At 48.7% G+C, this 25,256-nt stretch overlaps 2 protein-coding genes across 8 annotated transcripts in view; both read right to left on the minus strand.

The window, feature by feature from the left end:
- AGBL4 (AGBL carboxypeptidase 4) overlaps positions 1-25,256 on the minus strand; it is a 1,100,555-nt gene that overhangs the window by 175,469 nt on the left and 899,830 nt on the right. The window lies entirely within an intron of this gene.
- Positions 16,591-25,256, minus strand: part of BEND5 (BEN domain containing 5) — a 100,253-nt gene continuing 91,587 nt past the window's right edge. For 2 of the 6 annotated variants that reach the window (XM_033114113.1, XM_033114116.1), the window contains exon 6: positions 16,591-17,126. In XM_033114113.1, coding sequence (XP_032970004.1) covers positions 16,969-17,126 — 158 coding nt within the window. In that variant the 3' untranslated portion in view covers positions 16,591-16,968. The remainder of the gene's footprint in view (positions 17,127-25,256) is intronic. The other 4 variants (XM_033114117.1, XM_033114115.1, XM_033114114.1 and 1 more) reach the window with 4 other exon arrangements.

The raw sequence follows: 25,256 nt of genomic DNA on the forward strand, positions 1-25,256 counted from the left end.
AGGAACCCTCATACACTGTTGGTGGGAATGCAGACTGGTGCAGCCGTTATGGAAGGCAGTGTGGAGGTTCCTCAAAAAATTACGAATAGAATTACCGTATGACCCAGCAATCCCTCTCCTGGGTATCTACCCAAAAAATCTGAAAACATTTATACATAAAGACACGTGTGCTCCAATGTTTACTGCAGCTTTATTTACGGTGGCCAAGACATGGAAACAACCAAAATGTCCTTTGATAGATGAATGGAAAAGAAGTTGTGGTATATATACACAATGGAATACTATTCGGCAGTAAGAAAAGATGATATAGGAACATTTGTGACAACATGGATGGATCTTGAGAGTATAATGGTAAGCGAAGTAAGTCAGACAGAAAAAGCAGAGAACCATATGATTTCACTGATATGTGGTATATAAACCAAAAACAACAAAAGAACAAGACAAACAAATGAGAAACAAAAACTCATAGACACAGACAATAGTTTAGTGGTTACCAGAGGGTAGGAGGGTGGGGGGTGGGAGATGAGGGTAAAGGGGATCAAATATATGGTGATGGAAGGAGAACTGACTCTGGGTGGTGAACACACAATGGGTTTTATAGATGATGTGATACAGAATTGTACACCTGAAATCTATGTAATTTTACTCACAATTGTCACCCCAGTAAACTTAAATTAAAAAAAAAAAAAAGAAAAAGAAAGATGAGGTCTTAATCCCTACCCTCGAGGACATAAGTTAAGAACAATAGGAGTAGTAACAGTAGTAACAATAATGCAGGGGCATTAAACCCAGGCCAGACTGTTCTTTGTGCTGTACATATATCACCTCCTTCACCGCCATGGGCTGGTCTGAGAGCTTAAGGGGCTTGCTCACCATCAGGCCTGGCGCTGGGAAGCACCCAGTAGCTGCTGGCATCGCTGGGACAATCACAGCTGGCCTGGAGGAGGCATGTGAGACAGAAGTATGCCAGGCACGTTCTGGAGCCAGCATGCAGACGAGCCTGGCTGGAGCTCAGGGCCCGTGTTTAATATAAGATTAATGAAATTGTCAAATTGACCTTGTCAGTGTCTGTTCAATCCAATTACATGGCTGTGGCCCCTGTGAATGGGGTTAAAACAGGAGCACACACAAGAGACACCATGACGGCGGTCCTGGGAGACAGCGCCGCCCTGGAAACCCTGCAGAACAGTCGTCCCTGCAGCCAGGCCTGACTATTTGTGCACCGTCTAAGAACTGCTGCCACTTTCAGGGTACAGTATCCTCTTCCTCTGAAAAAAGTGCTGCTGAGCATCCGCTCTCCATCAGAGAAGGGCACTCGACAGCCTGACTGATGCCCGGGACACGCTATGCCACTCTGCTGGGCACGAGTCACATGGTGAGCAAGACACAGGCACTGTCCGTGAGGAGACCTTGGTCTGGTGATGGGACAGACACGGAAACAAGCAGAGTTCACCAAATCTGAGCAGAGACGGCGACCCAGGCAAGGCACACAGATCGACACAGCACTTAGGAGTGTCCTGGAAAAGAGGGCACCTGAGGTGGGAAATGACCAAGAAGAGAGAGGGGTAGAGTGCGAGGGGGGAAGGCCATCCTCAGGGGACAGCCAGGTGTCAGGGGACCACGGAGGACCAAGGAGGAATGTTCTGCAAAGTGGCCAGGGCTACGGGGAGTTTGTTCATGGAGGAAAGGGTTGGGGGTGCGGGGTGCCAGAGCCGGGGGTGGGGGTTGCTGGGCCAGCAGAGGGGAAGCCCGGAGCAGCTCAGGGTGCCTGGTGCGGGTCACAAGATGAGGGGCACAGCGAGCTTCTCTGAGAGCAAAGCTTTCTAAGGAATGGGCCCCAGGAATCCTCCGTGGGTAGGGAAGCCTAGTCCTCTCTGGAAGGGTCCAGCCAGGCCTGGAGAGAGTGGACATTCCACGACTCCATGGTCAGCTGCAGCTTGACCAACTTCAAGTTTCCGAGGAAGACCCTGAGGGAGAGGCCGGGCAGAGGCCTGCGCCGTCCCCTGCCCTCAACAGCAGCGCTTTGGTCCTGGGGACTGCCTGCCACTCCCTCCCTCTCATCTGTGGCATTTCTGGAGCTCTTCCAACTGAACAGCCCTTTTCAGTTTACTGAGCTTGCTTGTATCGCTTCAACAACTACATCTTCACTACAACACGCAAGACAAATAGCATCATTATTCCCGTTTCACAGCTGATGAAACTGAGGCTTAGGGCAAGCAAACGTTGCTGCCTAAGGCCTGCTCATAATGGAGGTGGGACTCGTGTCTGTTTGTTCGGAGCTAAAATCCGATGCTCATTCTATCACCACATGGCTATATTTAAGAGGATAGGGGATAACGTGGGGCACCTTGGCAAGAGTAGGGAGTAGAGACGGGCAGATTCTGGGTGGCCCACACTTGACAGGCCGTCACTGATCTTATTTTATCAAAAGATAATCCTGTCAACTGCATTTCTAGGGCTCAGCAGGGGCCCCAAAAGATGAGACCTACATTGGGATGTTGTCTTTGAGCAAAGTGATTCACGTTCGGCCAAGGATTCCTATTACAGTAAGTGCCACAGTGCCCCCGGGGAAGACAAATCCCTAGACCCCTTCCATTAAGTGACATCGCCTCTCAGCTGTTCAGCCAAGCCTGAAACGGCGGAGTTATCACCAAGTCCACCCCTCGCTCCTCTAATCAACAAGTCACTTGGCCTTAGCTCAGGTACCGGCTTCTGTGTTGACCTGCGGCGCAAACCCCTTCATCCCACCACCCCTGCTGTGCTCTGGGCTCCACATTCCTGCAGGGACTGTTCCTCCGGCTTCCCAGCCTCTCCCCATCCTGGCCAGCGTCTGCAGTTCCACTCGCGGGGTCTTTCCGAAACATCAGTGTGAGCACGTCGCGCCCAGGCTCAGCACCCTTCAGGGACTCCCTGGTGCCCCCTCAAAGAAAAGTGCAGCTCCTGAGCCGGGAACATGAGGCCTGTGCGCCCCGGGGCCTGGCTCCCACCACCCACAGCCTCGTCTATCAACAGCTCCGTCAGAGCCCGCCCTCCAGACCCTGAACTGCTCCTCTTATCGTGCGGAGAGAACACCGAGCTTTTTCGGTCACTCATTCGTTTATTCTCCCAACCACTGATCAGGCTGCTGGACCCCTAGTAGTTTCTATGCGCTCTTCCAGTCATTATGCTCACAAAACTCACATTTTAGCTGGTGGTGGACATAGGACAACATTCAAATAAATATATCAGGGCGGAAGAAAAATAAAGGAGAAGAGGAGTAGGGAGTGCCGTGGGGCGGGGGTGCGATGTGTGTGCTCTGTCAGACAGGTGCACAAGCAGAGTGTTTCTGATGAAGAAGATGATGGGCAAAGAGCTGAAGGGAGTGGGGGCTGCCAGGAGGATGTCCGCAGACAAGAATCTCACAAGCACAGACCTCATCTCACCCCCTTCCCTTTGCATGTAAGCTTTGTGCCCCCTCTCGGGTCAGCTCTCACCTGAGAATGGGCTTGACGTCACCTCCTCTACGGTGGTTAAGGAAAATCAGCCAATCCTTTTATGCTCCTGCGGTCCCAGCTCAGAAACACTGAGGCGCTCAAGTTTTCTATCTCTACTCATCCACTCATTCACTCATTCCTTGAACAAAGACTGCTTGAATAGCCCTTGGGGGCCAGGCCCTGTCTCTGCCTTGGGATGCATCTGTCACCTTCTCTGCCCCTGCCCTGTGGGCCCCTGGGACGAAGGGAGGGACTGCAGCTCCACCTCATTACCTCCCTGCTAGCACAGCACCTGGCCCAGAATGGCTTCGTGTGAGTGTGTGCTGAGAGAATACACATTTGAGATCATTTTACTGAAATACTTCAGAGTAAATTTGGAGACAGGAGTAAATTCTTTTACTCAAGAATAATTTAATAACCACAAATGCCTTTAACACAGTGGGGAGGGGGAAAAAAAGGTGTGTGTTTCCCTTACTGCTGCTGTTAAAATAAATGGCATTTTTAATAAAGTGTCCCCATACAGTGTATAGAATATGGCCACAAGATGAAATAAATAAATATCTGGTGGAATTATGCATTGCAAAGTAGACTTTTTCTCGTTTTTGGTTATTAAATGTAATCACTTTTGAGCTGTGCCCCTTACTCATTTTCCTAGAGGCAGGTACACTTTTGATTAAAATGTGGGTCCCAGAGCACTTTCCAGGAGAAGCTGAGCTACATCCCCAGAGGAACTGCAGTGGAACAAGCAAACGGGACAACGGGCCAAGGTGACAGCCACTGTGTGCTTCTCGCTTGGTGGAAGTGTTCATCCCCAGACAGAGTGCATGTCAGTCACTGGGCGTATGGAAATCTTGCAATTAAGGCAAAGTCTAATTAGTGATTGCATATTCACAATACAAAGGGACCTCCAAGTGGCAGCTACTCTGGTTGGCTCTGAAACGTGATTATCCCACGCCAGTCCCCGCCTCAGCCACCCGTCATCTGAATTACAGGAGTGGGGGGATGCATCTTGTTGCCATACATGGCTTCTCTGGGACAGCTTCCTTCACAGTCTGTGGAGACACCTTGGTCCCCGGAGAAGAGCGCAGGTTGTGGAGTTCACTAGACTCGGACTTGAATTCTGACTCTGCCAGTTATTACGGCTCCAGCCTCAGCATCCTCATCTTCCTCACGGGAATGGTGACAACCATCCTATAGGGTCATGATGGATCAAGAGAGGGCTTTGTGGGGACTCAGTTCAGGGAAGTCAGTCACCAAATTGGGTCACTCACACTGCCTTTACCTCCAGCCCATCCATGCAGGTGACACTGTGCAGCTCAGGAGGGAAACTTGTTGGGGGCCAGAGGCAAGAGCTGGGGTGGGAGGGGCTCTTCCTACTGCCTCTGTCATTGTGCCCACAGGACCCACGGCAGGCTTCCTCTCGACCTTTCTCTCCAAGGACCTGTCTCTGTACTGAGCAATCAATGTTATGTGTCCATAGGGGTAGAAACCTAGGATAAGCTATTTCTTCCTTAATGCAAGGAGCAAAGGCAGGGGAAGGGTTAGGGAGAAGATGCTGATGGCAAGGCTTGTTAGATACAAATTCTGGTCCAGAGACAGTAGTATGTCCTGAGCTTGGACTGGGGTCAAGAGATAATTTGAAAATTGTCCTTGCCTTCGAGGAAACCACAGTCTACTCAGGAAGACAGGAAAAGAGCACAGAAGTATGTGACTTCAACGAATAGTCCTATAACATTTTACAGTTTAAAAAGTACCTTTGACTGACCCCTCATTTAATCCTCCCCAAAACCTTTGAGCTGCAACCCCCACATGACTTTGAGCTGCAGGCCCAGGTCTGCATTTCAGGCACACAGAGCCCCACCAGGCATAATGTATTGGAAACCTTTTGCTTTCTTTTTTCTTTTTTTCCTGCAGATCACTTTTTCATTTGCTTGTTTTAAATAGTTTAAACATTACGGAAACCTTTTTTGCACTCTTCCCCATCCCAACCCTGATAAGGACGCTCCAAAGCCGGGACATATCCTTCCTGCCCAAGTTTTCATACTCTGACTGCACATCTGTATTGTATGTCCGTAAACGACCTAGAGTCTCATTTTGCATGTGTTAAGATCTTACGTACATACTCTCAGTTTCATTCCACTACTTCCTCTTTTGTGCCATATTATGTTTTTGAGATTTATTTATGCTGACACATGTAGCTCTGGTTCATTTTTTTGCTACATGGCATTTCACTCCATGAAGAAAGTCAGTGTGCGTGTGTGTGAGTGTGTGTGTGTGTGTGTGTGTGTGTGTGTGTGTATAATTATCCTGTTGTTGGACATTTGCTTCCGCTCTTTCTACCATCCTGTGTTGCTTTACAAGGCAATCTTGTACATGAAGGTGAACCTTGAACGTAGCTAGACTCCAACCAAGAGGAGAGACACTCTCCTCTTACTTTGTCATAGTGCTGGGTCTGGCACCCAGGCAGCTCTCAGTGCTGATGACTAGAAGGCGCTGAGGCTGTGACAAAACAACAGTGGACTTGGTCTCAGAAGGACCTGGGCTTGAATCTTGACCCTCTCACTTATTAGCTATGTGATCCTGGGCAAAAAAATTTAACCTGTCTGGGCTGCAATGTCCTCATCAGGACAAATAAAGACATTCAGGCCAACTCTCAAATACTCTTGTGAGGATTAAATACGTGGGGTCTCCAGTGTGGGTCCTGACATATCGAAGGAGCTAACAAAGCTAAGGGAAAGACTCCCTGGTCCTGAGCAGAGGAAAGGGTATGGAAGAGGCATCGATCGGCCTCTCCTGTTGGCTGTGCTTCTCACTCTGAATAAGGAAGTCTGGATCAGAAGCCCAATCTTAAACACTGAAGAAAAAGAATGAAAGAGTAAGGAAGAGAAGTCACCTTATAATCATAATTTAAAACCCAGGGGAACCCATCCCATTGCCAAATCTGGCTGTGGTTTCTCTTGCATCTGTGTCTTTGATTGGCAACACTGAAAATCTCTGGAGGGTGTACTTGGTCTTGGACCAGGTTCCCTGAAGGGCAGCCCCACCCTGCAAAGCCCACCTGCCTTCCTGGGCCTCGTGGAAGGTAGCGCCAGGCTGGGCTACAAAGGGTTAACTCTCTTCCTTCTCCAAGAGGTTGGAGCCAATGAGGCTTTCTGCTTAAATGGCCTATAACTATCTCCCCAAGCTGCTTAGCTCCGAAAAGCACGGGAGTCAGCAAAATGAAAATAATTTAAAGAGCCATTGGAAAGAAGAACTCCAGTCTCCCTCCTTCAGACTGCAATGATGGCCTCTCAGTAGTGGCTCTCATTTTTCATGTCCAGGGCCAGGGGCTTCCCAGCAGTTTGAGGAAAGTGTGTCTCAGAGGCTGAAATCTGCTTCTTCACGGGAGGAGGGGTGGGGAAGGGGGGGGCAGAAGGATTGTGGGGATCCACCTCCTGACCTCCAGTGCATTGTGGTTTCCAAATGCTGCCCTGGCCGTGATGAGGCTGACCTCGTAGAAGCCAGTGGAGCAGGGACATGCATAGGAATTATGACTGAGAAAAGCGAGGCTCTAGAAAGGAAGTGACAGGCCCGAAGCCCCACACAGGCGCAGCAGGGAGCCCCACCTACTAAGTGCTCAGCACACTGCTTCTCTCACCCTGAAAGGTAGGGCACTCCCTGTAAGTAAGCACCCACTGTGTGCCTGTCATGTGCACAGCCCTTTATGCAATAGCCCCAAAATGTCAATACTGTTATTCTTGGCTACAAAACTGATACATCTGAGGACCTGGAAGGTTGATAACTTGGCCAAGGTTATGCTACTGAAAAGTGGTGCAGGAAAGGCTCAAGACCATACTCTCTTCCTCCACATCACAGTTTCCAAGGCATCAGGGAAGCCCAGCCTGCAGCCCGCCCCTCCCCTGGCAGGTCCATCTCCCACTCTGCCTCTGCAGCCCCTCCCTGGGCGGAGTCCCCGGGAGGCCCTGCCCAGAGCAGGTCCCAGGCCCCAGGGGTGCTGCTCCAGACTCGGTGGCCCTGGGCACTTCCCATCTGGACCGTGACATCATGGTGCTCACAGCCTGGTTCCCAGCTGGCAGTGCCCACACTTACGGAGGAAGGGAAGTGGGCACCTGCCCCTCATCACCTCTCACCTGACCTATCCCCAAAACCCCCTTGACTCTTCTCTCTCCCTCCAAACCACCCGCCGCACTGACGCCAGTGTGACCTTTCGGCAGCTGTCCATGGTCTTTGAAGTCCAGCACCTCAGCCGGGACGAAGGCCTCCCCGAGCCCGCCCCTCCCCTCCTCTCCACCCTCCTCTCTCCATACTGACTTCACCTCTACTCCTTGAAACATCTACCCGCTTCCACTTCTTGCCTCTTGCTCACAGAGACAATAAACATAGTGTTTACTATGTGTCAGGTACAGTTCTAGAAATGTGTCAGGTACAGTTCTAAGCGCTTCATAGAAATTAACTTACTTAAGAATCACAGGAACCTGAGGTCTGCATTTTATGGAGGAGGAAACTGAGGCCCAAACCAACGAACTAACTTGCCCAAGATTGCAGAGCGGATACGTGGTGGAACCCCGAGTCGGGCCCACGCAGTGGGAGGTCGGAGTCCTCACACTTAACCACTAAACCTTGTCCTCCTTTCTTGATCTGGTGACAGCCTGTTCTGGGGCAACACGACCCAGAAGTTCTCATGACACCCTCGTGAAGGACTTTCTTGATTCCTCAAGGTCTTAAACCCCGGGGAGAAAGAGCAGCTTCAGTCCCTGGCTTCCCACAGCCTTTGGTCATCGGGGGCCCGGGCCGTAGGCTGTAGGGAGAGCGCCATTTCGCCAGCACCAGGCCCTGTGCTGGGCCCAGGGACCCCGCCTTGGAGGGCTCACAGGCCAGTGAGAAGGACGGCAGCAGAGACAATACAGGCTGCTAAGACCAACGAGGCTGGGGAGGGAGCACTGCAGACCTCCTGGAGCAGGGAGGAGCAGAAGGTCACAGAGCAGACAGGCAGGGAAGGTTCAGCTAGAAGAAAGAGCTTGTGACAAGGAGAGATCTAAGGTGGCTTTTAGCGTGGTCGTTAGGACACCAGGCTTTGGAGTCACTCGGGCTTCGATGCCAGTCTGGCTCCTAGTCACGGCTGTGCCATCTGGGCCAAGTTACTCAACCTCTTTAAGTCAGTTTCCTCATCTGTGAAATGGGCATTGTATTAGTAATCTCCTCCACACAGGGTTGTGTGACAAAATAATGAAGAGTGCCTAGCACACAGTGAGTGCTTAGTAAATATTACTTTACAAATATTGTCCATATCTCTATCTCTTGCACTAGCACATGGTAGGGGCTCAGCAAAAGACTACTGAGATCTAACTGGTAGAGAGATCAACTCACACAGTCCTGTTCAACTTGCTGACAGCCCAACAGAAAGAGACGACTAAACAAACATTACAATCAAATGCAGAGTGTTGAGATACAGGGATAGTTGGGGCTGGAAGGGAGGGCTGGGAGGAGATTTGGAAAACCATAGAAGAGAAGGAGACCTTCTAAGAAGAGGTACAAACAGGCCCTTAGAGGAAATGATACTTGAGCTGAGTCTCCAAGCGTGGGGAGCACAGGTTTCCCATAGTTAATGACTCAGGAGAGAGGCAAGAATGAGCTAAAGCCCCAGACTGGGCAGACCCAAGAGGCTGAAGCTACAGGGAGCAGGACGAGCCCTGGAAGATGCAGAAGAAGAACTGTGTGAATGCTTCAAGCCCGAGAGTGCGCCTTGCTGTCTAATGCTGTCTGCGGTGGGGGAGGGTGGTGTCTACATGGACACCCACAGGATGGCAAAACGTAGTTTACAACTGTGCTGACACATCGTTGATTTGCAGAAACCATTTCAATTGAGTCACTGCTTTCCAGGGTGGGAGCAGGGCAAGGTACGTATGTCTGGGTGGGGCTGAGGTACAGTGTGAACAGATGCCCACAACCCCTACGATCACTACGATTCAGACCCTAAAGCCTCCAGAATGCTCCCAGTATGGAAATCCCGTCTCTGCTGAGTTCTGAGCAGGGCTGCAGCTACCCATGAGTGAGAACTGTTGAGGAATGAATGGCAAGGAACCCAGAACAGTGCTGTAGGAAAATCCACCTTGGTGTTTGTTCCTCGTGTGGCTTCTCACCCCGTGCTGACTCCCTCACCGCCTTTGGGCCTTTGCTCAGATCTCATCTTCTCCATGAAGCCTCCTCGGGCAAGTCTACCAGTAAGTCAACCTTCTCCCCACGTACTCAATCTGCATTGCCCTGCTTCACTTTTCCTTGTTCACGGCACTTACCAACTTCTCCAGTCTTCTTATTTGTTATGTTGACTGTTTTATCTTCTTCCCCATCCCATTCCATCCCCTCTAGAGTTTAAGTTCCTTGTGCTTTTCTTCCCTTATATGTCTCAGGCATTTAGACCAGTGACTGACATGTAGTAGGCACTCGATAAATATTTGTTGAATGACTTAGTGAATTCCACAATTACTTCTAGATATAGATGGTAATGACGGCAGCATACTGAATCTCTCCCCATTAGCTGATGAAACAGTAAACGCCCAAACATGCGAGTACCAGATCGGACGTGGCTGAAAGAGTGTACTCTGGAATGGTGGAAAGAGCACAGGGTTTGAAGCCATACTTGAAGTGTGGCTCCTGGTTGGCCCTGGCCAGCAGGGTTCATCCGAGTGCTGGACACAGGATAGATCTGCAGCAGGTTTAAAATGAATGGAGGCAGGGATGGACCAACAGACAAATGACCAACTCACAGCCATTCTCTTCCTTTGGGTGTAAGCTTAAATGTCACCCCTCGGAGTCCTTGCCTCATCACGTGTAGATGGCGGGGTCCTAGCTACTAGGATAATCCAGCTCAGAGAAAGCTCGTCAGTCAGTGGAAGTGAGGTCTGCAGTGGAGGACCACTTGGCTCTTTCGATTTCATGGAACTAAACATTATGACTGATAACTAGGTGAACATACAAAAGATAACATTTGTATACTATAAAACTGGGAGGAAGGATCTATCAGAGAGTAAAATTCCATAAGGATCTCAAATACCCCAAGGTCTGTACAGACAATTCACACGGGAAGAAGCTGAGCAAGAACGCACGTGTAGGAAGCTCATTTGCCAAACGTCTTTAAAAATTCCAAATACTGGTGAAGTTGTGGGGAGGTGGCACCCACATGTCTACCCTGCTTGAGACGTGAAATAACTTTTGGGGAAGAGCTATAACAACACCTGGAAAGAACTGTAAAAATATTCCTGCCCTTTAACCCAATTAGCTCACTCTTGGGAATTTACTCTAAGAAACAAACAACCGTAAAGGGTCATGGCAGCATTATCTATAATAGCAAGAAACTAGAGACAACAAGCCATACAGTGAACAGATAAGAAGGTAGTCACTGTCCAGTGCTGGGAAGGGCATTCGAATGGAGGCCGCAGAGGGGAAAGTTTGCCACATGCTGTTAAATGGACAACATGATCACGGGAGGCTGGCCGGCCCCCAGGGACAGAGGGGTGCTGGCCCACGGACAGCCTGGAGGGGCTCCCGGGAGTGAATGCGCAGTGGGCTCGGCTTTTGGGATTATGGCTGGGTTTTCTTTTTTGGCTTTGGCTTTCCTCAAATTTTGTTTTGTGTTTTAAACACACATGGAAAAGAAGATTTCAACCAGCTGGAATGTTGGGTTGAAACCAGTACGACGAAACAGAACAGAGATAAGTGGCAAAGTCCTATATTTCCTTTAAGAAATACAGTTAAGAACACACCATTGAGGCGAGAAGCAGCAGAAAGAGCGGCTCACATGAAAAAGGGAAGGAAGAAAGCAAGACCAAGGAGCACAGTCATTGAACCTGGGACGGTGGCTGCTGTGGGTCTGGCACAAGGGAGGCCGTGTGACGGCCGTGTCATTACCGTTACCACTGCATAACGGGCAAGGTGACTGCAGCTGGGGGAGCGGTAGGAACTTGCCCAATTTCCTCTCATCTAATAACACTGAAGTCAGGATGTGAATTCAGTGTCAGTTTCTCCGGCTTCAAAATCTATGTACAACCCAGTAAACTAAAGAAACCAGTAATGTGTTAGCCAAAAAGATGGAGGAGGGGATCCTAAGCTCAACGTGACCTTTGAGCTTTGGTGCCCAGAAGCTCGACGTGAAACAATTCTACCACTAAAGATGCTCATTCCGAGCGAGGCTACATTCACAGAGACAGACCATCCAGGAGTAAGAGGTGATAGTCTGCTCTAGTGAGTGCTGACCTGACCCTTCCTAGAGTAGTGTCTGTCCTCAACCTCACCTTCTAGGGACTCATCTATAACAGAGGAACCAGGATGGTCAGAAGTCTTAGGATTAGGGAATGCCTGGGTGCTTCACTCATATTACCGTGTTTCCCTGAAAAGAAGACCTAATGGGAAAATAAGCCCTAGCATGATTTTTCAGGATGACATCCCCTGAACATAAGCCCTAATGCGTCTTTCGGAGCAAAAGTTAATACAAGACCCAGTCTTATTTTCAGGGAAACACGGTATCTTACATTGCTCTTGATACAACCCTGTTAGGTAAGCATTGTATTTCCTTTTTTAAAAGGAGAAAACTAAAGCTAAGAGAGGTTAAGAACTGGTTCAAGGTCACATATTAGTAAGTGACAGTCAGAATTGGAACACAGAGCTGTCTGAATCCAGAGTTCCCACTGTCTCCTGGGCAGCCTCCCTCCCGTGAGAAATGCTGGAACAGAATTTGAGCTCCTTATTAGTGGTGAAGAGGCATGACTGCCACCTTCAGCTCTGCGAAGGGCTCTGAATAGAAGCACTCTGCGTGACTTCCGAGGAGGGAATTGGAATGACCTCAGGAGTCTCAGGGAAGTGGATTTGTAGCCCAACAGAGGAACACCTTAGTGATGGCACTGATGGGATGGACGCTGGGTAGGAAGAGGAATTCCTCATGCCTGGAGGTATTCTAGCCTGTCTAGAAAGGCAGTGCTCACAGTGGAGAGGAGATCTGCACGGACGACCTTGAAGTTCACTTTTGACCTTTAGGTTCCACTTTTGACCTTTAGGACCTTTAGGCTCCTGTGAAACTGCTTGGCCGAAACTGATGAATCCCTTCAAAAGAAGTGATAGCATATCTGTTGGTATGTCTATTTGAAGATACATAAGTAAAAATTATATGCCCAAGGTAAGTAAACACAGTGGTCCAGAAAAAAAGACAAATTGAAATGGATGATGTTGGAAATGCTTATAGGTTAAGCTATTATTTTCTGTTAACAAGAAACTAAACTCTGGAGAGAGGTGCAATCATGGAAATGATCAAGGAAAATATAACGAGGTACTAGTTTTCACCTATTATGTTGGCAAAATAATTTAAAACATGGACACATCCATAATATGCATCAAGAATGTTAAAAATGTCATTCCTCTTGACCCAGGTAAAACGACCCTAAGAAAATGACAGAAAATATAAAGGCAAAAAAACTGCACACAAAAATGTAAAAATTTGGGGAGGGGCAAATGGGCAGCTGGGTGGCACAGTGTGGGAGCCCAGGTCGGTGAGGGAGCTGGAAGGAGTGCCCAGGGAAAGACCCATGTGTACCGGACTCTGTAGAATGAGCACAAGGTGTCCGGAGGGCCAAAGGCAGGTATGAAAGCCAAAGTCAGAGCAAACCAGAGATGGTGTAGGAGCACACTCAGGTAAGGACTGAGTGGGTGTGGGGAGAAGAGGGAAGGGTAGAGGAAAGGAATGCCAACATTAACATTGGTGGCCATTTATTCACTCTTCACGGGGGCACTTTAATTACATTCTCAGCCCTCCATAACTATATATTATTTTCTCTATTTTTTTTTTTTTTGCAGATATAGAAGCTGGTGTGCAGAAAGATGAAATTACTCACCTCGAGTGAGGTAGTAGGTTCTAGAGCTGAGAACTGAACTCAAACGCAATGACCTCCCTAACTCTACCACCTGAGCTGGGCCAAAATGTGCACGAGGCTTTTCATGAGCTGGCAGCCCTGTGGGGAGCCCCACCGCTGGTCAGATGGTTTGCTGGGCTGCAGTTTGATGTCTGTCCACTTGGTGGATGTTAGAACTGATGGCTATAAATTTTACGGAGCAACAGGGAAACACTTTAAATAGAAAGGGAAGGATACAAATCTGATCGTATGCTATGATCTCAGGTATATAAAATAGGTATCTACACCCTTGGAGAAAAGACTCAAAGAGATACCCTGCGACGTTTGCAGTAGCACAATTGGAATGTTTGTCCAAAACTTTCTATACAGTGGTTTTTATTTCTTTATAATTACAAAAAAAATCGTTAATTTAGAAATGCATCCAAGAAACCTTTGGGCACGTAACAGTCACTAACATATTTTCATCAGCTAGAAAATAGAAACAAGCCCCATCTCGATGTTTCACCTGGTAACAGCCCTTGTTGCCGGGGCTTCTGAAGACAGTGCCCAAACCTCAGTTCAGGCCCTGACAATTCAGTACTGACTGTCCTACACAGCTCACCGGCATCGAAAGAAAGGAATTGAAAAAAGAATTGAAGGGTAAAAGTGAGGGGAAAATCCCTGGTGCCTAGACTAAAAGTCCCCTTGTGCATCACGTCCAACTAACTGTAAACAAGGCTTTAGGGCAGATCCTCAGCTTTTTAAGAGGAAATTTATTCTGTTTCAAATATCCTCAAGGCACTTTAGAAGGAGCATGTCTTTTTAGTTCACAATCACTCCTGTTCCTTCAGGAAAGCAGGACTTCTGCTAGACTGGTATTATTCAAAAGGGGCACTTGTGTTAAAATACATGTTCCCACCTCTATCCCAGATCTACTGAATCAAGCTCTCTGAACCAAAACCCAGGAATTTGTATTTGAAGCACATCAGCAAATTCTAAAGACTGGGCAAGTTTGGGAAACCCTCTTCTACACAAAAGGAACTTGAGTTTTGTGAATGTATTTGAATGTAATAAAACTGAATCCTCATAAATGGTACTATTATTCCCAGTCCCTCCAAATGGCTTGAATTAATGAGACTGATTTCCACTGACTGATTACTTAGGTTGGGTCTGTCCTGAACATACCGTGAGATAACATGGCTCGATTCTCGGCCCAGACTATAATATCCCACTCAGCTTTCAGGGAAGAGGTAAAAGGGCAGATTTTGCACAGACTTGGATTCTGACCAGCTCCAATACTGACAACTCTGGGACCTTGGCCAAGAGGTTATTTATTCTTTTCGGAGCCCATTTCCTCACTTGTATGGATAAAAGAACGATGGTCTTGCCCTCACAACAGTAACAGGCATCAGATGCACAAGTGCTCAAAACCCTCTCCTTCTAACTAGGGTGTAAAACCTCATCAGAATCGGCTCTTAGGTCCTGGTCACACCCACTTCTGATTTTATTCTGCCTGAGAAGCTAAGGATAACTAACATCTGCATGGATCTTTGAGACTTACGGAGCCCTTTTTCCATCTATCACCTGGATTACTCTCAACAACACTGAGTTAGGGATCATTCTTTCCAGTTTAGGAGAAATGAGCCCCAGAGAGGTCAAATGACCTGTCCAGAAGTGACAGTCAGGATTTGAACTCAGCTCTCACAATCTTCCACAACCCTGTTGTCCTTAATGTATGCACCGTACATTACACAAAGCACTTTCATATGTCATAGCGTTTTTAAACATGTATTTCCATGACTCTTCCCACCCCACCCCCCCACTCATCCAAAAGCATCGATAAAGCAGGTATCATACTGCATTAGTCTGTGTAGGAAAATGCACGGAGCCTCTGGGTGTATTTTTGCCGGTGCTTAGGGAAAAAAGGGATGAGCAGGATGCATACTTTTTTCCTGTCTCTCACGCATTCCATACTATTCAGGTCCAAGCTGCCGCAGGTCATTAAAATGAACACATCTTAGTAACAAGAATTTACTGAACATTACGAAGTGTCACTAATCTTACTGACCTCATGAAACGAGATAACCCTACGTGAAACACTTAGAAAAGTCCTGGCACATATTAAGTGTCTATTGTTGTTATTACTATTATTTAATTATCCATACAGCCTGTAAGGTAGGCATTATTTTCCTCATAATGATCAGGATGCTGAGAAGTTCAGTGATTGGTCCAAGGTCACACTGCTAGCTTAGGGAGAGCTGGGAAAATACCCTAAAAGGAAACTCACATCCATACATTTTATCAGTGAGTGTATAGTATTTCGCATTATAAAGGATTGTTTTATTTACTAGAATTTCTCAAAGAGGCACCTACCTCCCCTTCTTACCCCAGTGACTCTGAACTTTTATTACAGACCACTAATGGTTTAATGGTCTAGTGGATAACCCATTACAGAAACCAGAGGCCAAACTTTTCCAACCAATGTCTAAAAGCCAATAACCAGAAATTAAGAAAATAACAATCGCCGACATTTACTGAGCATTTTATACACACACACACACACACACACACACACACACATATATGTATATATACACCCTTATAACAATGCTGCAAGGTAGATATTATCTTCTTTTTACAGAACAGAAAATAGAAACTCAAGAGGTTAGGTTAAGCCCATAGCAAGCTGGGAGAGAGGCTTGGAACCCAGGTGCTCCATTTCCAATATACCAGGCTGACTTCACAGGCATTCCAGAAAGAAACGCGCAAATCAACAGGAAGATCGAATGTGGTTTGCCAGATTGCACATCAGCTACCTAGAGACTCAGTTACTGAATGAGATAAAAATTGTGTAACTTGAAAGACGACTTGAGATACATAATAGGGAAAACAAACTGACTCAGGAGACAGTGTCCACAACTTCCTGGTGGTAACCCTGGACCACATCTAACATTACTGCCCCCTCCCCCACACACCCCTTTACAAAAATCGACTCTAATTATCCGGAAGCTGAATCTCAGATCACCTTGAGTGGGGAAGGTGACTGTCCTAGATCTGTCCTTTGAGGTAAGAGAAAGTAATCTGCTTTGGAGACAGCCCTTCAGATCTGTAGACTGCAGCCATATCCCTTATGGATTTTCTCTCCTTCAGTCGACATGTTCTGCCCCCCCCCCCCAAGGACGCTGGTCACCTTCACTGCACACTTAATACCCTTAAATAAATGAGGATAATAATTGTCTACATCAAAGAATTAATGAAGCTTTATTATTGAACAAAATAGAGGAACACAGAATAGAAGTCCATGAACGGTAAAAAGACCAGTTCCAAGCGTGGGTCGAGTGATAGGCAATGCAGAGACACTTTACCCCCCTCTGAAAAGACAGCATGTTCCCATTCCCAGAATGACACTGGCGCCAGGCTGCTGCCTGAGTCTCAGCAAATCCATCTGCCTTCTTTAAAGTGAGAAGTCCAAGTTCAGAACAAGCCGCCGATCCCAGAAGCCTGCTGGCTCCCTGCCCACACGCCACCACGCACGGTGGGGTCTGATACGGATGGCACCATTGCCCGCAAATTACACACCACGCAAGGAAAACGAGAAGGCTTTATGAAAAATCCCAAGTTTATTGCAAATTGTATTTTGCTTCCCTTCGTTCTTCATTTTTACAGGATTTATTGATATCCATGATTTTTTCACAGATGTACTTGTTGACTTTGGAGAGTCTCTGTGCAATTTCAGTTTCATCCACAGTTTCTTGTGCTATTCTGTCATACAAACACTCTAGACAGGGAAGAGAAAAAAGAAGGTCAAGGATTAATGGTGAATTCGAGTCAAAATCTTTTAACGGGGGAAAGGAAAATGTGCCTCCTGACATACTTCCCAAACACCAATGCACATATCTGGCAAAGCAATATTTTCAAATTTTCAGCACGAAATGTACCTTGAAAAGTGTGGATATACACTGTAAACCTACCCTTTAAAAATAATGATAAAACACCCATGTGCCTACTACCCAGCTTCTCAGGACATTATTGGCTCCTCAGAAGCCCCTGAACGCCCCTTCTCCATTCATTCCACCCTCTCCTGGCCCTCACCAGAAGTAAGCTCTCTCCCGAAGTTTTGCTTTTTTTTTTTTCATGTTAACACATATGCATACATCCTTAAATAACATATTGCTTACTTTCCCGTTGTTTACTGTCGTTGTAAGTGTGCCATACTCTATACATTCTTCCGACTGTTTTGCACTCAACATTGCAGTTCTGAAATTTACCTATGTTCAAACGTACAGCGACAGGTCATTTGCACTGTATGACGATTGCTCAGTTTGCTGACCCATTTCATTGTCAATGGATACTCCAGTGTTTGCAATTACAGGCAGGCCGGCACATGTCCACTGGGGTGCACAAGCAGGAAACGCACAGTGTTGGCTGGGTGGGGAATTGCTGAACGTTAGGGTGTGTGCACATTCTACTTCACTAGTGATGCCTAGTAAATTGGTTTCCAAAGTGCTGCAGCTGATCGGCTCTCCTGACACTGCTGTATGCAAGTACTGGTTGTCCCACTTCTTCAGCAGCACTTGACATTGTCAGATGAAGGTCCCGACAACCTGGTGGTGTGAGGTGGTGCTTCCTGCGGCGATTACCAATGAGGCTCAGGACAGCCACTTGTACTGAGTCTGCCATTTGCTGAGATGAAGCAAAGAGCAGTCCGGATAAGCCCTGCCTGGAGCCTGCCTCAGGCCCCTTCCTCACCTGGGGACCTGGTGTAAGTCATTACCCTAGATTCCTCACCTCACAAACAAGGATACCAAAGTGCTTTTTTAAGGCTGCCATGAGGGATAGGAGATAAACGGTATGCAAGCCTTCTTCACACTGTAAGCAACACCACACACCTGTGGGGTTCTTACAATTATTTTATGTATGTACGACTGTTCACGCTTGACACAGGGCAAGACTGAGTAAGTAGCTGTTAAATGAATGAATAAACGCGTGTTTATCCAGTGAAACCTGAGAGGACGTAAGAGGACTGGGGTGTGGGTGGGGAATGTACCACTAGAGAATGTCGTCGTGGGCAAGAATTTCAACTTCCTTGAACCTGAGCTTCCTTACCTATAAAACAGGAATGACAACCCAATGTGAAGGAGGAGAAACAAAATCTTGTGTACCAGGTCAGCCCATAGCAGGCGATCCTCTTAGAAATGCAGAATGTCAACACTAGAAGGGATCGCAGAGACTATCTTGTGCTACCCTGTCCACTTACACGAGAAGCCCAGGCCTGGAGAAAGCAAGGAAGTACGGCAGAACCCACTGCCGCCGTGCCCCACTCTGAGCCCTCCCTGGGCACATGGCCAGCTTGCCTCTTGGTGCCATCCTGCTTCAGGTGCATGTGCTACGGGCGTTCTTTTCTGGGGCACCCTTTCCTCCTCACTGAGGAGGGTTTTAAATTAGAAGCCTTTAAGACCCCCACTACTTCCTTTCTGACCACTCCCAAGCCCGACTAATCTGCACTTCATCCTGTCTTGGCCTTTCCACAGGGACTGAGATGAGAAGATAAGGGGCCCTGTCTCTCTCCTGTCCGACCTCTGCTGTTACCCACCTGCAAATCCCTTCCCACTCCAGGCTATTTCACAAATCGGAGTCTTTGCTCATCTCTTCCCAATTACCCTGGCCCCTTTCCACCTGCCTAAACCCTGTTCATTCTTCTGGGTTCAGCCTTCTTGGAACCGACCAGATTGAGTGGGGAGACGCCACTCTGCCTATAACCTCTGTGCTCACACAGAGTCCCTGGGTCTTTCTCTGTCAAAGCACTGGTCACAACCTAACAAAACTGCAAGTGCACTGTCTCCCTACCGGCCGGAACACTTGGGCATTCCCTCTCCAGCCCGGACAAGGAGAAGGCCACCACTCACAGTGACTGCTGGAACGCAAAGAAAAGGAGGGAGACAACCTGTGCTGAGAACCGTCCTGAGGTTCAGGTGCTGGCTCTAAACCTCCTTACTGTGTGTCCTCTAGTGGGAACCTCTCCGGGCCTCACATTCACTCTCTGTGAATGTAGGACGTAGATCATACGATCCAGGGAGATTCTCCTAGCTCTAAGGCTCTAGAAGGTAATGAGGGTGGTAAAGAGGCAGAGGAGAGAGCGGGGGAAGGAAGGAGGGTGGTGTGATGGCCCTCAGAGCCCCTAATGTGAGTTGGAAGAGGCAGCCGAAGAGAAAGGTACACATGGAGATGGGTCTGCAGGGAGGCCCCGCAGAATTCCAATCATTCTCATTTCCTGGGGGTGAGAGCGCTGCATGGCCCCCTCAGGTTGATTAAAAGGCTTTCGTTAGACTCTAGATATTAATCATCTGCAGTTGCTGGAATGTCTCCCTCTGCGGGGGAGCATTTGAGATTATTGTTTAATTAACAAGGTTTATAACAGCTCTAATGTGTCCTATTAAAAAAGTTATAAAAATTAACCAGAACTCAATGTTGAGGCTCATTTGGAAAACTCAGACAGTTTGCAAAAGGTCATTTGACCTTCATAAGGTTTAACTGTCATTCTGGAGCTTGTCATTAAAGCGAGACTCCTGCAACCCTCCCGTTTTCATCTTTCTAAAGCACTGTCAATGTTCACCCCGTCCCCCTGCTATCTGGTAAGAAATGATTTTTAAAACCAGAGAAGAGAAACTCCTCACCAATCATTTTGCCATTTTTATACAGCAAATGTGGCTAAATGTGATAAAATCATACAAAATAAATACAAGCAATCTCAACCCAGTCAATGGCTTGCATGGAAAAAACCAGTCAAGTGCAGTCTGAAAAAGCTCAAATAGTTAGGCTAAACATGGTGAGCATGGTGGGATGGGAGACAGACTCAAAGCCTGCCTGGCTGTAGTCGGTAGGACAAGAAGCCTCTGGAGACAAGGGAAGCCTGCAAGCCCAGGTCTGCTTGGCTCTGATCTAGCTGGTCATATGGCCTTGTCAAGTCAATTTCCTCCTCGTTCACCTGGAGGGCAGGCAGGCATTTACAGGCTCGGAGGGGTTGCTAGACCAGGCTCCTAGGAGGCAAAGATACGGTAAGAGAAGAATGGAGGCAGGCCCAAGGCGCTCTGGGACTAAGTGGGCACGGGAGGCATTCTGGAGGAAGGTTCTCCTAAGCAGACCTGGGCAGTAAGTGGCAGCTCTCCAGGCGAAGCAGCGCAGGCAGGGGGCAGGGAGCTTGGCCTGTGTTCCAAGCACTGGGAACAAAATCTGCACATTCCCTAATGTGAGAGGGAGCAAGGCTTATTCAGGCACTACAGTAGTTCATTGTGGCAAGATCTTAAGAGTTCAAGGGGAGCTTTGCTGAAAAATAAAGCTGGAGCTATAGCGAGGGGCCGGGTTACGACGGTGTTAAGAAGCTTCCCCTTGCAGGGCACCACGGACTGGCTGTGACAGGGTGGTGGTAATGAGACCAAGTTTTGTTTCCGAAAGATGAATCAATTGTAGAATGGAGAATGGAGTCGGGAAGCTGCTGGAGTCGTACAGGGGAGAAATGACATGGCCGGGACTGTGGTGGGACGGTGGGTATGGAGAGAAGAGGACAGTTTAAAAGGTGTTTGGGGCAGCGCAGAAAGGGAATGAGGCACGTGGCCGGATCAAGGATGAGACATCTCTGGGTCTCCAGCTGGTGGTGCCATCCACTGAGACAGGGAACACAGAAGAGGCAGAGGCTCTGGCAGAAACAAAAGGAAAGCAGTGCCAGGGTGGTGCGGTTTGGCCAACGGCATGTGCACACCCGTGAGGAGACGACCAGGGCGCCTGGACGTATGGGCTCGGAACTCGGAAGTGTGAGGTCATGTCCAATTCAGATTTAGGAATCATCCTTCATTGCTCCAGCAAGTATTTGTTGAGCACTTATTACATGGTGGCCCTGAACAAGATGCTCATAAAGCTTATATTCTAATGGGTGTGAGGGAGAAGGACAATTATCAAGTAAATAAACAAATAAAAAACACTGTGCAGAAATTTTAGGCAGGGCGATGTGACAGAGAGCAACAGAAAGGCTACGTGCGCCTGGGCAGTTGGGGAAGGGATGACAAGAAGGAAGGAGGAAGTGAAGATCAGAAGAAGGTCACTGCTAGCAGTGGGGACAGGAAGGCGGCCTCTGTGGTTAGAGCACAGGAGGAAATGGGAAGTGTCGCACGAGATGAGCTCAGAGGTGTCACCAGAGGCTGGATCAGCAGGCACCAGCCAGGATGAGCAGAGGGGAGCTCACCCCAGGGCCGTGGGCACACGAGGGCGATGGGACCAATTGGCAGTGAGTCAACTGAGGAAAGCTTTGGAGAGAGAGAGAAGAGGGCTGGAGCCAGAGGAGAGGGAAGCGGAAGAGGAGCCTATAAAGGGACAAGAAGCCGGAGACACAGGAGGAACTCCTGAGCGTGCAGGGTGCGTTTCTCAGTAGAGGAGGAGTGGTTGGGTCCCACAGTGCTGGGGAGGAGGTGAAAAACGTGCTCTGGATTTAGTGAGAAGGCAGCTGTGGGAAAATTGGCGAGAACAGGTTAAGTACAGGGCGGGAGTGGAAGCCTGACAGTGGGGGAGTTACAAGTGCACACAGGCAGCGAGTGTGGATAACTCTTTCAACAAACCAGGATGTGAAAAGGAAAAGAGAGACTTGGCAATACTGGGTGAGGGCAGTCGCCTCTAGGGAGTGTTTTGTTTGTTTTGTAAGACATGAGTGATTTAAGTATATTTAAATGATGTCGGGAAGGAACCAACAGAGAGGGAGCATAAATGGAGGAACCAGGTACTTAGGAAGGCAGGAGAGCTGGGGTCCGGAAGAAGACAATGGCCAGCCTCACAGGAGAGAAGGAAACTTCTTTTGGGACATGAGGCAGAAGAGTGTGTGTGTGTGTGGGGGGGGGAATGCAGTTAAGTCTGCAGGTGTGGAGGTTCAAAGCTGTGGGAGTTCCTCTTATCTCTGGGAAGGAAGAGACAATGCCATCTTTTGAGAAAGAGAGAGGTGTAGGCTGTCATGTTTGGGAAAAGTAGAGAAGGTTTGAAGAGAGTTTGGACAATGGCAGCGTGGATCAGTGAGGGAAACTTGCAGGACTTGGCAGGTGGGCTTGAAGACAGGGAATCTGAAATGGCCCTAAGTCACGCAGCTGAGGTGTTTTCTTGCAGATTGTTCCGTGGCACTGGGGACCAGGTTAGCTGCACAGACCATCACCTGAATGGGACTTAAAGAACAGTAAAGATGGCTGTTTGGTCCACTGGGTGGCCAGGGCGAGGACTGTGGTCCGGGCTTTACAGATGGACACACCAAGCACCTACTTGGTCTGGAGCTGCGCTAGGTTTGGGGAAATAAAAATAAGTCTAATGCGAAGCAGGGTAAGCTCAAAGGTAAACCAAAGCAGAGCTGGGCTCAACACCAGGCTTCCGATGCCTGGTTCCAATTCTTCCATCACACTGCACTGAGAGCCGACAGGGGAGGCTGACGTGCACTGAACAGTTGTGATCAGCACGAGGTCACATCGGCTCCATGGAGGCGGCTCCCTTGTCAACAAAGGTTGGTAACTTCTTTTCACACCTCAAACATGACTATTTCCAAACTATAATCCTAGATTGCCCTCTTCGCTGTCGTGAGAGGTACGTTTTCCTCCGAGGAAACTGAGACACGGAGGGAAAGTGATTTACAAGAAATCACACCCAAGGGTGAGTCAGGGGATCAGACCCGGCCGCTCTCAGGGTTTCCTTTGTTCAACCCTCATTCACTGAGTTCCTACTGTGTACCAGGCAATGAGGACGTGGGGATGAAGCTGAGATGGGCAGACGAGTGTCGAGGCAGATACACAGATGTCTCTACACCACGGGACAGTGGTAGGGCAGCCCGTCATTGGAAGGCGCCTGGGACCTGCTGAGTCACATTCCGAGGAGTATAACAGAATTAGAGGTCGGCCCCCTACCAGGCAGGTCAGGGCTGCATCCCCAGGAAGGCCCTTTTCTCAGGGTGACCTCCCAATTCGGGCTCCCCCATTTCAGACAGTGGGCTGACTAAAGGTTACCTCTGATTGTCTAAAAATAAGTGGCTCCTTCAATATAGTAACCATATGTCAGCCAGGCAAGGGAGGCAGCTGTGCTATAGCAGAACAAGCCGCAGACCAGAGTTGGGGGTGTGGGTTTAAATCCAGGGTCTGAAACCTGGGGGTTGTGAGCTCAGGCTGGTCACCCAATCTCTCTGCGTTCTGCCTCTCTGACCTCCAGAACATACCCTAAACCTGGCCATTTTTCTCCATTTCCGTAGCTATAACCGTAGTCCACGGCACCAGAATTTTCCCCAGGACGACTGCATCCGCCTCCTAACTGATCCCCCGTGTGGTCACTCCATGATTTGAACACTTCCACGGCCTTTCTTCTGTGAGTAGCGTTAAATCCAGGCTGCTTACCGAGGCCTTTACGGCCCTTCCAGACCGGCTTTCGCCCCCCTCCCCGACCTCCCTCATGACTGCAGAACCCCTTGTGCGTGCGGCCTTTGCACCTACGGCTCATACCGTGCGTTTCAGCACCCTGAGACCTTCACAGGGCTGCCTCCTCCACACCCTGTTCCCGGCGCATATTCACATCCTCACACAGGCCTTCCCCACCCGCTCCGGCCGGCGAACACAGCCCTCTCCATCCTAGCATATCACGTGATGATGCCTCATGGCCTGCATCAGAGCCTGAAATCACCTGACCTGTTCATGGACCTGTCTGTCATCTGGCCTGAAACCTGGCACAGGGCCTGCTCACAATGTCCGCGGTGACCGACTGAGTCTTCCTTTCTTCATCAAAACATGGAGGCCGGACACTTAGCGACCAGTGGTTAGGAACACAGCTTCTAAAGCCAGCCCTCCTGGCTCTACCCCTACAAGCTGTATGATCTGGGCAAGTTATTTAACATCTCTGCATCTCCATTTCCTCATCTGTAACACAGGGATTATAATGGCAGCCAACGGTAAGGGTGTTACGAAGATTAAATGAGTTAATATGCGTGAAAGTATTTTTTTTAAAACAGAACCATAAAAAAACCCCAGAACCTGAAACATAGTGAGTGTTCAGAATAATTAGCTTGTTCCCATGTACTTTGCTGCCTGTCTCTGTAATTTGTCTTTTCTGTACAGTCACCAGCTGTTCTTGTGGTCACCTTCCCCAGGAGACGTGAGCTCCTTGCAGATGGGGACCATGTCCTATCCCTCTTTCCTCCCTCAGTACCTGGTAGAGGGCCTGGCGAAGACAAAGAGCTTAGTGAATGGATAGAGAGAGGGTGGGAGAGGCAGAGGAAAGAAAGAAGAAAGAGGAAGAGAGGGTAGGGAAAGAGGGAGGGTGGGGGGAGGGAGGGAAGGAGGAAAGGACGAAGGAAGGAAGGAAAATCAAAGCATCCAGGATACAGCCACCCTGCCTATTTGCCTTCCCTCCCAAACACCAGAACAGAAGCTGAGTCCAGTGACCCTCAGCTGGTCTTCCTCTCATTAACTGATCTAGGAACGACGCTAAGACCCTTACAAACGGTGTCCCCTAGACTCGACCTTTACTGCTCTTTGTACACAGCAACATTCCTTTCCCATCTCCACGCCCTTGTTCCGGAAGCTTCTGCCTCCCGAAGTATCTCTCTTTACACATTTGCGTCTCCATGCCCTTCAAGGCCCAATCCAGTGACCCCTGCCCCAGGAATCCCTCCTGCCTTTCCAGCTAGGGGTCTCCTCCCTTGAGAACTCCCTTAACACATCAGCTGCCCCTTTCCCACGTTAGCTCCTTGCACTGTACTTGTGTCCACAGCTCGTCTGCCCTGTTAAATGTGAGCTCTTCTGGGACAAGGGCCATGTGTGTGGCTCTGTCCCCATGGCCGGCCCGGGGCTTGGTGTGTGGTAAGTGCTTGCTGAAGGGATGGGCCTATTCCACTCCTGACAGAGGA

Source organism: Rhinolophus ferrumequinum, chromosome 9 (assembly GCF_004115265.2).
Source record: "Rhinolophus ferrumequinum isolate MPI-CBG mRhiFer1 chromosome 9, mRhiFer1_v1.p, whole genome shotgun sequence".
NCBI classification, from domain to species: Eukaryota; Metazoa; Chordata; class Mammalia; order Chiroptera; family Rhinolophidae; genus Rhinolophus; species Rhinolophus ferrumequinum.